At 40.7% G+C, this 16,467-nt stretch overlaps 1 protein-coding gene across 1 annotated transcript; it reads left to right on the forward strand.

Annotated features, from left to right (window-relative positions):
* Positions 1-270: 270 nt before the first annotated feature.
* Positions 271-4,170, forward strand: LOC119731469 (beta-1,3-galactosyltransferase 1-like). Its single transcript, XM_038204652.1, has one exon. It carries the CDS (start codon positions 1,801-1,803, stop codon positions 3,295-3,297), a length of 1,497 nt encoding a protein of 498 aa, XP_038060580.1. The 5' UTR covers positions 271-1,800; the 3' UTR covers positions 3,298-4,170.
* Positions 4,171-16,467: the final 12,297 nt, after the last annotated feature.

Below are 16,467 nucleotides of genomic sequence, written 5' to 3' on the forward strand. Positions count from 1 at the left end.
GTGTTTTTTTCCCCCATCAATTTCCAACACTGGTCGGCCGACTGGCTTTTTTTCAAATACTGCCCCCAATTTACCATATTTAGTTAATCCGCATTTTGTTTGCAATCGATCAAACACCTATGAACAGGTGTAAGCCAGCTAGACTGTTTCCCTGACCTTACAATTCCCCGAAGTCTATAAATTGCTCCATTTCATCATAATAGTGGGTCAGGGAACCAGACTACAGGAACATGATTGTTTTCTCTGTTTTCCCCCCAGCATCTACGAACCCAAAACTTTAAACAAGTCAGTGTAGCAATATTTGCCATAAAATACTCACCCCCAATTCAATCCATTTCTGAAAATTACGGCAAAAGCAAATGTTTTTTTCATTAAACTGAAAACAAATAAATCGACCACCCCTTCAATATTTTGGCTTTACTTCATCACTAGCACTATGCTGCAAAATTAAATGTTTTTTTTTTTTTAATGTCAATGGCTTTTTCTTCACCAGTGTGCTCCAAGCCAGATTTGACTCATTAGCCATGACGATTCTATTGTTTTACACTGTAAAAAATAATGGGCAAAACACTGTTGGGTAATATAATTTTACCCAACATTGGTTTGAAATTACCTAATTTGGGTAAAAACTATTGGGAAGAACTTTGCCCAAGAGTTTAACCTGTTGATATGTTGACCCACATTGGTCTACATATCAACCCATTTTGCCCAACGTTTTTACAGTGTATGCATGTGCTAGTGCAAGTCTGACACAAGTTTAAAGTAGAATTAGGATCATCTTTCTCCGGTACAATGTACTGCATTGATTATGTAAGACGTTGGAACTTGGATTGAACTTTTTAATTGTATAATTCTTTTACATGCTCATAATGCATGCCTTATTAATACCATGCCTATGCAGAATATTGGTTAATTCTCACTTTGTGATATCACATTGCTCGACCCCGGTTTCATAGGGTCTTTCAAAATACCCAGTTGACGTCATTCCGACCGGACTCTATCATAAAGTTTACACCTTGAAGATAGTGTAATATTTATGGAAAATTTCTTTCACAAAAGAAACCATTGTCAATTTCTTTATATTCTTGGCCTCTTTTGCCCTCGTTTAATATTCGCTGAGTGTAATCTTTAAAATTTTCTCCTTTTGTCATTTAACCTTCACTAAACCGATTTCCCCCGAATATAATGTGGTAACGACTGAAATCAAGGCTAGGAACCCTCGTCAGCAGAAATGAAACCCCCATAACGGTGGAAAAATCAAAAGGTTAGCCCTTGCCTTTTCATGAATACCACAATTCTATGCATATTCACCAACGCGGATATTCTTTAGTGATTCAAATTATCCGTGGGCCGACATAATAATACATGTTCAGGGTCAATGCGCGGATAATGCAGTGTGAGACTGCAGTGACGAATGGTGCATGCAGTATAATGCGAGATGGAGCTTTCTATACTTACTTTTGCACTGGTATAAGGTATAGCATAACATCATTCCAACTTTTGTTTTCGGTGCTTGAATATTCGTCGTATTCGGGTGAATGTACCATGTGCCTCCAGAACTGACTGCAAGGATGTCTTTGTCAAGCTGATGTTCTGACAGGGTGATTTCAGTTGTGATACGATCGGTATATACCCTTGCACAAGCGAGACAACGTGGTGCTCTGTTCGTTGACTTTGTGCCAATCTATACATGGTGCATGCGTTCACATAAGTGTAAACTTGAACAACTTCACAAAGTATCGACAGTTCATTCGAACAAGCCGATTGCTGAGTCTACACCGCACTGCTGGAATCTGGTTGATGTTTTTTGAACAACAACTGAACCAAGCGTCTGTGATGAAACTCCAAAAACTGTTCCTGATTTTAACTTTCGCGGTAGCACTTTCGTGCTTTGCGTTTGTAGCATATGTCTCATCAAGAGGTCATGGCTCCGGGGCGAGTAGGCACAGAACTAACGCGAAGCCCATGCGCTATAAGCTCGGTGCTATAGCCAGTGCGAAGAACATCAGTATCAAGAAGCAGGTACACAAACTGATAGGCAAACTGAAAGACATTCGGGAACGGATTCCAAGCAAATTCATTAAGTCCAAGAAAGCTAATAGGAAAGATGCTGTCCCTCGACCTCCAGAGATTGTGAATGTACTCCAGACCCACAAGAAAACCCAGGCTAGTTCTTTAACTCGTACAAATCCGCGTGGTCGGTCTAATGATGTACGCAATGCGAAGAACACCATCCTTAACTTGAAGTCAGCAAGAAATTCTCCAAATATCTATTCTCCATATGCAAATGAACTCAGTAGATTTGATCCAGTCAAAGAAGCCAGCAAAGTTTCTATTCCCTCAAAACTGACTGCGTTGAATATTCCCAACAGGCTTGAGGAAACGAAAGGATTTTCTACGGTTCATATCGGGGAGATGCATAACACAAACTTGGAAACATCGGTGATACTGAGTTCACCTGACCGAGATGATACCAGGCGCGTCATCAATCCTCATGGGTACAAACTCCTCATGGACGAACCCCAGGCCTGTTACGATGCCACTGGAACCCCAAAGGAAGTGTTCTTGTTGGTGTTCATCGCAACAATCCACGCGCACACCGAGCAGCGACAGGCGATTCGCGAGACCTGGGGAAGCCCACGAGAGGTCATGGGAAAGAAGATCGTCACCCTGTTCCTGTTGGCTCAAAACCAGTACGTTAATCTTCAGCAGCAGGTGGAGGAGGAGTCCAACAAACACCACGATATCCTCCAGGAAGATTTCCAAGACACCTACAAGAACCTGACGCTCAAGACCATCATGGCTATGAAGTGGGCCAGCACCCACTGCCCCCACGCCTCCTACGTCATGAAGACGGATGACGACTCTTACGTCAGCTACGACAACCTTGTCAAGCACCTGACTAGATCACCGTCAATAAACTACGCTGTGGGGCGTCTGTTCCCCAGTGCTGCACCCTTTCGTAACCCTTCCAATAAATGGTACGTATCCAAGGAGACGTACCCCAGAGACATATACCCACCGTTTCTTGCCGGAACGGGCTACGTGTTGTCGACGGACGTAGCAGGAAAGGTCTTCCAGATGTCCTTGCGCACGAAATACATTCATCTCGAAGACATATTTGTTGCCCTATGCTTAGAGTCATTGCATATCATACCTGTAAAGGGGGAGGAATTTCACAATTTCTACATTGAATACTCCAGGTCTCGTTATTGCAATCTGATAACTTCTCATCAAATATCTCCGCTGCAAATGCGACGCATATGGAGCAGCCATCCAGATCAGGGGCCGTGTTAGTAGTTTGGCTCGCAATGGCGCCCGCTAGAGACGACGAATTGTAACGTCATAACGAATGCACACCTAGACTGTTTCCCGGCTTCCCTAAAGATATGGGGACCGGTAACTAGTTCCCATTTAAAAGCATTTGATTGGTTGGCCTCTGCGCTCGCGCATCACGATTGTTTATATTTGAATCGCTGTTTCAACTTTTGTGCATGGACGCCGGTGATTGAACTCACGATTATCAAGAAATTCACGCTTGTCTTACCACAGAAGTACACAAAATCGTCAGTGTCTCCATGAAATCAATTTTCAAACATTTCAACTGCATAGGTTGTAAATATTGAACAGCAGTATTTCTCGGGTCAGTACCACGCACGCGAAACTGGTCACATAGGGTGAAAGTTTTCTATAATGATGGGTGAAAAAAATCCTTTAAAAAACCTGCATCCAGACGCAGATCCGGATGACTTCTAAAATCTCATAGATTTGTACTTTTACCAAGGACCACCTTAAAAAAAAAATCATGAAAATCCATCGATAAGTTTTTGAGTTGTCCTGTTCATAGACAAGCAACGCCGATGAAAACATAACCTCCTTGGCGGAGGTAATAAGTGTGGAGCAGGTTACTAAAAAAATAACCTGTGGAAGTTGATTCAGCACAGTAAATATCTTTTTTGAGAAAAATGTGAAAAATGAATCTTCGCTTTTCTCGACGTAAGTTACGGTTTCCCTTAAAGGGTGCATGCCAAATATGCCAAAAATCTGTCCGCCGAGCTCATGAATAAAAGTTATACCCTCAAAATATTCTCCTTTAGAGAGTTCTGAGAGCCATAAAATTGGGGAATTGAAGAGATATGGTTTCGAACCTCTTGCCCGGACTTGGGGCTTTCAATTCTGAGCATTTTGGATGCTATTTGGCGCGAAAGTGGCAATATTTTGCCATGTTGTGGAGGGATCCTTTTCAAGATGGCTACTTTTCCGCTTTGGGGAAAATAGGGGTCGTGATATTGGATGGGATTTACACAGTTAACTTCATTCACATGACAGTGGAAAGGCCCATGACAATCTGATGCACTGATAATATGTGAATCCCATTGGAATGGGATTTACCCATAGCCCATAGCCCTTTACAATCTGTTAGATCTCTGGTTTGCATGCACGGATTTCCATGGCATTTTCACTGATTATACACAAGAGTATAATTAATACGCTCCATCAAGATGAGATGCTCATGTTAAGTCATATTTGAGAAATTAAAGAATATCTGCTGGCACAAGTTTTTTTTTGGAGACCCTGTACATGTTTTCACTAGTATAAAATTTTGTTTTTACAAGAATAAAATATTGTTTAAAGGTAACATCTTAGAGTTGGACTTGTATTATGCTTTTTACAATAATATAAACTGGGAATTGGCAAACTTCGTTTTAGTGACTACCAAAGTTCCTTCGTTGTGTGTGATGTTTGTATGAACAATAAAACTATTGGCACAATTTGCTATCTTGAAAAGATATGGTATGAAAAATAAAACTATTGGCACAATAAAACTATTGGCACAATTTGCTATCTTCATGTAGTATCATGTTACATTATCCGGTTCCAAGCGCAGATCCGGGGGGGGGGGTCGAACCCCCCAGCTCTGACTCAATTTTTTTCCTTATATACATGTGTATATATTAAAAAACGAATGTGAAAACCACCCTGCTCTGATACCTCCCCAAAGAAAAAAAAATAAATAAATAACGATTATACTAAGTAAGATTTGGGGCTTTGCATGGTGGAGATACTAATGAATGAAAGGTTTGCGGAAAAACTATGTGCGAATAATTTCTCAACGGAGAGAATGCTTCTGAAAAGAACCAGAGGTATAAACTCGACGTTCCGGTCAGTATGCTCTGATCGTCTGTTTGCAAATTTTGTATATCGCCTTTTAAAGAGGTTGTGGAATGCTGAAAGTCGTTTGGTTTTTTATATATTTTTTTTTATTGTAGAGTAGACCCATATATATCATAATGACAAAGTCCCATTCTTTTGTAATGTGCGTTTATGTGTTTATAAAACTGAAATTCATCGAGTAATTTGTTGGTCGGCAAGCGCATAATTAAAATCAACAGTCGTCGGGTTCTTCGTAAAATGAGAAAAATCGTGATGTAATAAACAGGACTCGTTTATATTCGCTGCATCGGGAGTCCTGTTTATTACGTCACGATTTACTATGTTTTGTTTGCTGCCCCCAACGACGACTTTTACACAGATTGCACATTCGGGTCGAAACAGGACATGAAAAACAGCTCTCAAAAGTACCTTTTGTACTCATTTCTTGACAGACACAATAGTCGTTTGTATTTCATCACACCCTAGGCTACATATACCCCAAAAATGACGGAAATGTCTTCGAGCATTCCACAACCTCTTTAATTCATCCACGTATTTTTTGTTCTTTCGAACCCTTTGTATGATTTACGCCTGAACATGTACGTGCGGATGTGGAACCACTTTAGATTGTTTTTGAATAATGAGCTTTATTTCCAGTGAATAATTGAGGAGTGTCGTTTTTTGTGCGAGAAACAACTCACACATGATTGCTTCCTGTCTCATAATTACTGCCTGGCTCATTTGTTGAAAAAAAAACCCCGCCAAGTATTCAATTATTCAAACAGCTGGTTAACAGGCAGGCCTGGTCTGAGAAGCAATATTTGTGCGTTTCCATGGTCAGTACCTATGGAAACCAAAATGTACAAAGGCACCCACAGAACCCTTATTATCTAATTACTTTGACAACGAGCAATGTGACAGGTGTCTGGCGGGAAAGTATCAATATCGTTTTGGATCGTGTGCGGCAGTACCACGCAGCTCATCTAGGCCCGGATAGTTCATTTTGTGCTCTTCTTGACAACTTTGGATACTGGTCAAGATTTTGGGAGCAAACAGCATGTCAGCTTACCAATGACGGCCATGTTGTCTACGTATTTGGCCCTTGCAACCCTTCTGGCTGCAGCTTACGGTGAGTCCATACATTGACTTCTTTATTTTCTACACGATTCTAAAGTATTTTTAAAAAGTTTCAAAAAGCGACAGTGTGCACTTGTTTCATAGTTAAATAAACATTTGTAGTTCGGTGATGTTTTGACGGTCGCCATTAATTCTCAGTTTAAATTCTCAAGAAAATTGTCTGGGCACAAGATTGGGGAAGGTTGCATCACAGTTCAACGTACATGACAATGAGCCAAATTGTAGACAGATGAAACAGAAATGATATCAATACTCCAAGATGTACTCTGCAAAAAATAGCATTTATGGGTGTGCAACGTCCAAGGCACACATAAAATTTCAAATGCTGTATCACCAGTGGCGTATTTAGCGCAGTGGGGGGGGGGGGGGGGGGGGGGGGGGGGGGGGGGGGGGGGGGGTGTTACTTACCCACCCCTTCCCCCGCGGTATTTTTTTTTAAAAAGACGGTTCAGATGTCGATGCAGTAATGCTTCATCACCGACCCACAACATGACGATGCGGATACGCCACCCTAGATCCAAAACCAGTACAATTTACTGTGAATGGACCCCACGAAATAAGTCTAAAATGTTTCTTTCATGTAAAGACGATACCGTGTTCTTTTTCTCCTCACGAATTTTAAATTTGTGTGAGTTGTTTGAACAAAATAGATACTTTATTTCGATTTGGGCGTCTGCAACCCTCTGAAGAAAAAAATGACCGTCATTTTTCGCAAAATGAACTGATATTTCGAATTCAGTGAAGAATTGTTCGTTCTATGTCTCATTTAAAAGTGAATACCTTTTATATTGCCAGGAAAAACGCAATACAAACAAACATTTTTTTTTAGTGGAACTAAAAAAAAAAACCACGGAGGACACACCTTTAGTGGTTTTTCATGCGCAATGGAAATAGCTTCAGTCCAAGTGACTTTTTTATGTAATGAAGATATTATGAAGTGGTTGGATTAAAGAGTGTTTCCAGCGATTTCCATTTTCTTTAGGATTTGTTTAAAAAGAACAATGATAACAAACCTTTGGTTGGATTAAATTGCCTTAGCAAACCCAGACATAACGGGCCTTCCCCACAGATACGCAGCCGGACAGGATCCTGGTTGTTTATTGGTTGGCATGTTCCGTGGCAATCTTTCGTGTTAGCGTCTGATTGGTCGAGCCACGCGCAAGCAGAGGGGCAGTAAAGCATGCATGAACAATGAATAAAATTGCTGCAAACTGCTTGCTGACTGGATTGATCTGAAGCATAATACAAACAAAGACACATGGGCGGCGGAACGCTTTTCAAACCTGGCGGGGGGGGGGACACCAAAACGGGGTTCTTGCTCAGAAAAAGGGGCACCTTCCGTTGTTGTGAAAGTGGAGGGAACAATGGGGTCGCGAGGGGGGGGGGCAAGGGGGGGCGCTCCCCCCCCATGGAAAAGCAAAAAAACACCAAAAACAAAAAAAAGGAAGGGAAAAAAAAGGGAAAAAAAGAAAAGAAAATGAGGCGCGAAGTCAAATTGGGTAAAAATATGTTTTGCCCCCTCTAGAAAAAATCCTGGCGACGCCCATGGGAGGGAAAGAATAAGTTCACGTTCATTTCGCCATAATCCTATATGACGAGAAACATAAATATGTTGTCCATCTTGCTCTTTGTGTTCCTTTTACCTAGTGTTACCTAGAGAAACCATTTTGTTTTTGTTATCGCGAGAGGGGCACTGTTGCTTTTCAGGGCCAGTTCCGTGACCATTTTATTCGCGTGGAGACCGCTGTTATTTTTAGGGGCCAGTTTTCCATCTTGGTAGGGCCAGAGGCACCAATTTTAATGTTGCCTTCGAGGGACAATTTTCCATCTCGAGAAGTGATCGCGAGAGGAGCACTATTGTTTTTGATTGCCTATTTTCCATCCTGAGAGGGGCAAAACATTTTTTTATCGCGAGAGGGGTGTTTGTAATTTCGAGGGGTATTTTTCCATCTCGAGAAGGTGCACAATCTTATTAATGCGAGAGGTGTACTTGTGTTTTTGAGGGGCAGTTTTGCATTACAAGAGAGGAGACAATTTCATTTGTAACGCGATCGTTTGCTATCATACGTGTGCGTTACTTTGAGGATCATTTTGTTTTCATCTCGAGGGGGCACATTTATAACCGTCTGAGGGGCACTTTGGTTGACCTGGGAAAATGGGGGGGGGGGGGGGAGGAGGGGGGAGTGCCCTGCCCCCTGCCCACCGGTTCCAACGCCCCTGCAAATGCAAGAGGCTCGGACTTTTCGGCCTTGGCGGCATGTGGTTGAAATTATCTAACTTTGTTTTGGAAATATGGTTTGGTTAAAAACAAGTGCGAGCTAGTGAACAATAAGCTCCGGCCGTCTTGCATGGAAGTCTTGCATGAAATCTATTAAAACGATACAGTCAGTGGTCGTGTCACGCACACAGCCCTGTTTGACCACAGTGGCCCAAAAGCAAACGCGAGGTTTTACGAGATTTAGGCGAGACTACAGAAAAAACACGAAAAGTGCCTGGATACATGCACTGTTTGGCCAAGATGGCTAAATATGTGAAAAGTTGAAATTGTGTGCTTTATTTTGATACCAAAAATAACTGCTTTTGACAAATATAAAGTGTTGTTACAGCCTGTCAAACAAAATCATATTTTTTTATCAACAAAAGCGAGGGCCGATAGTTTTTAGGTGTACATTCGATTCTTACAAAAGGCCGAGAGACACGGCAAGATTCATTAGATAGAGGAAAGAATACGCTTCATTTTCATGTGAAACACGTGCAATAGACTTCTAATGAGTTTGGTCCAAATCGCCAGTTGAAAAATGAAGACTTTCTGCGTAAGGTGGCCCTGGAATGACATTTTAATATTGACCTTTTTAATATGAACCTTGTAACTTCTTAATATTGACGTTGTACCTTCGCAATATGCACGTTGCACGTAGCTTAATATCGCATTTTGGAAGTTGTTCCTTTTTAATGTGAATGTTCCAACTTGTTAATATTCACGTTCGATCTTGTCAATGTACACCATTGATCATGCTTGATGTCAATGTTGAACCTTGCTTCTTCGCAATATGAACCATGTACCTTCGCATTGTGAACGTTTGACCTTGCATCTTGTTAATATCATTGTTGAACCGTCCTCCTTCGCAATGTGAATCATGCATTCTAAAAAGTACGAAGTCCTTGTCAAGCCCTATAGTTAAACAACCAGTTATGATGGAGTTTCAATCTGACGGCTGTTTAATGTCACTTAACCTGGGTCTACCTTGAAGTGATTTTTATCATGAATCAAGGCTCTCTGATTTATTTCACATATCTTTTATAATTCATGTTCAGGCTAATGAGCGCTGTTTCACTAGAAAAGATGTGTTCAATTCATGAGACTAATTAATTTCTTGACGGTATACTCTCCGTCAATTACAATAATGCAAAACAGTGTTCTGTGAAGGCTTTTATCATAATACTTTACATCCTTCAAGCCCTATTCAGATTTTTTGTGTGTTTTTAATCATAGTTACGAGGGATTTCCGTCGAAATCCATGTATTTAATTAGTATAAGAGTATGATCTAAAGATGTAATTGAAGGGAACATCATTTATATGCGGTGGTACCGTTACGAAATAATATCCACGTCTTATAAAGCATGACAACAATAGTAAGTGCATACATTGATATTTATTACTTCGAGGAAATATCGGGGATTTCACCAACGGTCCCATTCCCGTCAATCATTGTAAAAGCGATAGCGCGCGGGGCACCTGTGGCTTCGGTCAATTATTTAATTGTTTATTCAGTGCATACACCCGCAACATACTCGAGCTTGTCTAGGGGCTAGACCTTTTTATGGTTGAATGCGCGATTACCCGCTGCAGCGATAACCCGCCACCGCGAGAGAGCGCCGCATCATCACGACCGCACCGTTGCGTTGAGCGCGAATCACGTGTTGCCGGGGCACCCTATACGAAGTTGTTTGCTTGGAGTTCATGCATACATGACTGGTCGTCAGCCAATTGCGAATATTCTTCATGTTGCGGTCAGGCGTGGATATCCGGGGGGGGGGGGGGGGGGTATTTGTAGGGTTCGACTATTTAGCAGTAGCCCGAAAACCAAATGCTCGTCAAAACAGCGGGGATCCTCATACTATTTGGTAAGGAGCCCTGTTGGCGAGTCAAAAATTATTGGGATATGGCAAAGATGAAAGTACAGGAAGAAAGAAATCATTACATTAAGAAAGCAAACCGGTATAAATTTGTGTATAGTAAACGGTTGAAATGATTAGATCGGGTTATTTGAAACAATGACAAATTTGCTTCAGGATGCATTTTTTTACATGTATGCCCAACCTTGGGTTATTGTTAGCCTGAACATGAATTATAAAAGATAAGTGAAATAAAACAGAGAGCCTTGAGTCATGATAAAAATCACTACAAGGTAGACGCCCAGGTTAAGTGACATTAAACAGCCGTCAGATTGAAACTCCATCATAACAGGTTGTCTAACTATAGGGCTTGGCAGGGACTTCGTACTTTTTAGAATGCATGATTCACATTGCGAATAAGGAGGACGGTTCAAAAATGATATTAACAAGATGCAAGGTCAAACGTTCACAATGCGAAGGTACATGGTTAATATTGCGAAGAAGCAAGGTGCCACGTTGACATCAAGCATGATCAATGGTGTACATTGACAAGATCGAACGTGAACATTAACAAGTTGGAACATTCACATTAAGAAGGAACAACTTCCCCAGTGCGATATTAAGCTGCGTGCAACGTGCATATTGCGAAGGTACAACGTCAATATTAAGAGGTTACAAGGTTCACATTAAAAAGGTCAATATTAAAATGTCGTTTCAGGGCCACCGTATTCTGCGAGATTTCAGGTTTTGCAATCACATGTGCGCGTGTAAACGAACGTAAGTACCCCGACGTACGTAGGCCTGAAAACATTGTGAATAGAACGTGCGAACGTGCAAAGAAAGACTTATGAATATTAAGCAGGCCATACTCGAGCTCGACCAATCAGTGGGCGTGTGGGAGTCACAAGGTCACACTGTGTTTGGGTTCCTCGCTCTATGCTTTACAATAGCGACGATCTTTTCGCGTTGTAAAAAAATGGAAGTTGTTGGAAACATTAGGTGTACATCGAATTCTTAAAATATTAACGACATCACGTTCACGAGATTTTTTGTCGATGAAGGTTCATTCTTTCCTATGATTACCTCAACATTTGGGAGACTTTCGTCGTTGTCGAAAAAACCAGGAAATTTCATGACCTTATTTTTAGTCGATTTGTCCATAAAATAGTATCGTCAAAATGCATCGAAATCCTTTTTTTATAGAAAAAAAATACCTTGATGGATGTAGAAGTGTTGTCGTTTTTATGAATGAGAAATGTATCAAACCGCAGAATGGTGTATAACAAATACAAAGACGTTGGCTGCACACTATCTAAGGCTGCATACATTCTCTCTCCCCCTTCTTACTCCTCCTCCCCTCCTCCTTCTCCTCCACCTTCCCTCCTTCTCACAGTTTATTTTCTGTACCAATGATAAACCGTATAGATGAATGAAGCGAAGTTTAGGAATCTGTGTTCAACAATTTGGACATTAAATATACCTATGACAGGATACCAAGTCCGGTGTGACATGAAATTGGAAGGCCTATGAAATCTGGTCCCTTTACCCTTTTATTGGTTAAACGTTCACAATCTTCACTGAGGCATGCGCAATACCACCAATGATCCCGTGTTTCACAGAGTGCTAAATTCAGAGTACACCGGCATCGCAGCGTTCTGCGCCAGTCGCTGCATCGACCTTAGGACTACGAATTTTGGCCAGGTTTATTGGGGGGGGGGGGGGGGAGACCAGTCTAACTTGCGAAAGGCACATACCATAACATAGATAGAGGGGTGTTTCAGAAAACATGAAGTAAAAGTGTTGTACAAAATCTTTGGAAATATATAATTTTTGACTTGTTTTTACTTTTTGACTCAAAGGTATTTATGAATAGGAACAAAGATGTGCTTGGCCAGTATTAAACAAGTATGTTTAAAACTGGCTTGGGGCCTGGACGCTGATAATGTTCAGCTTGGGCCATTATCAGCGTCCAGGCCCCAAGCTGGTTTTAAACGCACATGTTTAAAACCTGCCAAAATACATATTTATTCCCTTAATAAAGACGAGTGAAATTGTTCGAAATATCTTTTGAAAATGCCCAACGCATTGCCAGTCATTCAAGTGAAACGATAATCATTAATAATCGGCTGTTAAGCCGACGAAGCCTTCACAGACAATACCAGCCTCATCCTTCGCCTAACGAGCCGCGTTTAATTGATTCGCCAATCAATTAAGCTTGACAGTCATTGTTCGGTTCAGTGACAAATGAGCGTTGCGCTACGGCGCACGCCCGCCCTGAAGTCATTTGTAAAGGTTAATGATGACGATGGCATTGTACTTTTTGGCACTACATGTATATAGCCACACTTTTTTCAGATACAGAAAAAAGAAATTTGATTGCAATGCTTAGCAAAGACTGCGGTGGGGCAATGCTCCCCCGAATATATATTTTTTTATGCTTATCCCCTTTGTATTTGTGAGATATGAATATGGGCTAAACTATGTAGGTAAAGGTGGAGAAAAAAATGCGCCAACAGTGTCAAATTAGCCGCTCTGATAGCAGCCTGTACGCTTATGGTAGTGAAATGTTTGATGTGCACAAGTCATGCATTGTTCAATGAGCTTGCACTTTTTGTAAATCATAATAGACCTGCAAGTTACAGGTGTTTTAGTCAATCAGCCTGTGTGAGATATTAGTTGGGTCCTCATGTTGACTGGTAACTGCTAAGACCTAAGGGTGATCATATAAAGCAATTTTGGAATGCCTAGCATTTTACAGATTATATTTTTCAACGATTTCCTTTTTGGTTTTGGTCGTTGGCGGCCATTAAAAAAGTGTGCGGGGGATAAAAAAGTGGAAAACGCCACGTTTTTACATTGAAATGACCTGCACTTACTCTTTTGGAATTCCTAACAAAGATTTCATTTTGAAATATTTATCCAAAAGGTAATGAAATTAAGAAAATTTTAATTTATTTTTTAACGTATTTTTAAAGCTGCGAGGCGCCATCGTTTTATTTCAGATGTAATCCACCACAGTACGGAACTTTTCAGTATGATGGTGCATGGGTGTTACGTTTAAACACAATCCCTTTAGTAGGTGTTTGTTGAACATAACCCCTTCTCAAAGTTTACAAATAGAGTGCGAGTCGAAAAACTATACACTTTTAACATTGGCCATAGTTTTCATCTGAAGCAATAAATATAAGATATTTTCATATGCACTTTTAGAGTAACTCTTCCTGCTTCCTTTGGTGACGTTTTCACTGGATTAGTTTTCATGCGTGACTGCACAGGAGACAATTAAAGAGGTCAGGTGAAATCTGACTTGCGCCATTTGGTCAGGGCTGGATAACTAAGAAACAATTTAAAAAAAAACACAACCACTGTCTAACAAAGAGACAAAACAATATTTCATTAGCTTTTAAACTTCGTGTTTATTTAAAACATTTAAATTAAATTAAAAAGGCAATTAAATTCCACGGTGTCTTAGTCCTCAACATGGCCACCATCTCGTTCAATGCACATAGGTGGGCTCGGCACATCATTCCTGCAACAGCATGGCGAATCACCTCCCTGTCTTGTCTGAGAATGTCAATTTCACGAGTTATCCTTTCCTGGAGGTCATCCAGATTTGCTTACTGAAACTCTTGTGAGCAAGATCCACAAATCTGAACTGATAATGCATTCCATGACCAGAACCAAGGCAATGGTTGTGTCTCATTCTTATCCAGTCCTGCAGTTGTCGCAAGTCAGATTTCACCCGATTTCAACTAATCCAGTGAAAATGTCACCAAAAGAACCAGGAAGAGTTACTCTAAAAGTACATATGAAAATATCTTATCTATATTATACAGAAAAAAACTATGGCCAATTTTAAAAGTGTATAGGTTTTTTTACTCACATTGTAGATTGGTAGAGGCCCTCTTCGCCCAAGAAAACTATTCTAAGCCAAGCACATGTATACATGCCCAGATTACTCTGTATTTGATCAGTACCCGTGCGAAAAAAGCGCGATTTTTATCTCCCTGGTATTTGTCTGGACATCTCCCCCACCATTTCAGCCTTAGGCGACATGTATATAGCAAAAAAGAATGAGGACCGCATGTTTCCAGGCTTCAAGGCAGGATGATTGAGATTCTTGTGATAACAGCAGCTATACTTAAAGGGAATATACAACATTTGCAGACATTGAAAAATACAACTACCAAGTTTTAACAAAATACCTCACTAGGATGTTGCTAAATGACAGTCTTAAGCACCCTGGAAAATTATGGCACCTGGTGTGGAGTCGTTTTCAAGAAAATGGTATTTTTGTATAAATTTCCAACGGTGGTCGGCCGACCACCGTTGGAAAAACCTAACTATTTTTCAACTACTGCTCCAAATTCACCATTTTTTCATTAGCTTTTAAACTTCGTGTTTATTTAAAACATTTAAATTAAATTAAAAAGGCAATTAAATTCCACGGTGTTTTAGTCCTCAACATGGCCACCATCTCGTTCAATGCACATAGGTGGGCTCGGCACATCATTCCTGCAGCAGCATGGCGAATCACCTCCCTGTCTTGTCTGAGAATGTCAATTTCACGAGTTATCCTTTCCTGGAGGTCATCCAGATTTGCTTACTGAAACTCTGGTAAGCAAGATCCACAAATCTGAACTGATTTTGCACTCCATGGCCAGAACCAAGACAATGGTTGTGTCTCATTCTTATCCAGTCCTGCAGTTGTTGCAAGTCAGATTTCACCCGACCCCTTTAATTGTATCCTGTGCAGTCATGCATGAAAACTAATCCAGTGAAAATGTCACCAAAAGTACCAGGAAGAGTTACTCTAAAAGTACATATGAAAATATCTTATCTATATTACTATAGAAAAAACTATGGCTAATTTTACAAGTATATATATATTTTTTACTCACACTGTAGATTGATAGAGGCCCTCTTCGCCCAAGAAAACTATTCTAAGCCAAGCACGTGTATACATGCCCAGATTACTCTGTATTTGATCAGTACCCGTGCGAAAAAAGCGCGATTTTTATCTCCCTGGTTTTTGTCTGGACATCTCCCCCACCATTTCAGCCTTAGGCGACATGTATATAGCAAAAAAGAATGAGGACCGCATGTTTCCAGGCTTCAAGGCAGGATGATTGAGATTCTTGTGATAACAGCAGCTATACTTAAAGGGAATATACAACATTTGCAGACATCGAAAAATACAACTACCAAGTTTTAACAAAATACCTCACTAGGATGTTGCTAAATGACAGTCTTAAGCACCCTGGAAAATTATGGCACCTGGTGTGGAGTCGTTTTCAAGAAAATGGTATTTTTGTATAAATTTCCAACGGTGGTCGGCCGACCACCGTTGGAAAAACCTAACTATTTTTCAACTACTGCTCCAAATTCACCATTTTTTTCAGTCCAAATTTTGTTTGCTATTGGTTAAATGTTCATGAACGGGTGCAGGCCAGCTAGACTGGTTCCCTTACCTTACAATTTTCCGGCATCTATACATTGATCGATTTTATCAGGGAGCCAGACTACTCCACCATTTGTGTGTTTCTTGTTTTTTCCCCCAGCATTTTCGAACACAAAACTTCAAGCATGTCAGTGTAACAATGTTTGATCTATTATAGTAACCCCTCAAATAGTTCATTTCTGAAAATTACAGCAAAAGTCAATGATGTACATTCCCTTTAACAAGCCTTTCGGTTGGAGCTGGACAATACAAATCATATTTAATTTGGCCTAGGTCCGATCTTTGACTCAGAAATTCTGGGTCAAAAGTTCAACTAGGGAACGGTCTCAATAGCGGTATTTCAACAAGTTAATTGGACTTCTGTCAACTTCCTACTGGTTGCAAGGCTATTAGACAGTCTCCACAATCTCTACTAGGCATCCTTCCGCTGCCCAAAGGATATCCTCTGTGTTATCCTCAGTCAGTCTCGAGTCTGCCATTTTCCTCCAACAGCCCACGGTGCAGAGGACGCTATAAACAGTAAGGCGCTTAGTTTGAGTCAAATCAAAGAGCGCCCTCACACTTTCTCCACAATATAATAACAAGTCTAATTGTGAAT

This window comes from Patiria miniata, unplaced genomic scaffold, assembly GCF_015706575.1.
Source record: "Patiria miniata isolate m_02_andy unplaced genomic scaffold, ASM1570657v1 HiC_scaffold_23, whole genome shotgun sequence".
Classification (NCBI taxonomy): domain Eukaryota; kingdom Metazoa; phylum Echinodermata; class Asteroidea; order Valvatida; family Asterinidae; genus Patiria; species Patiria miniata.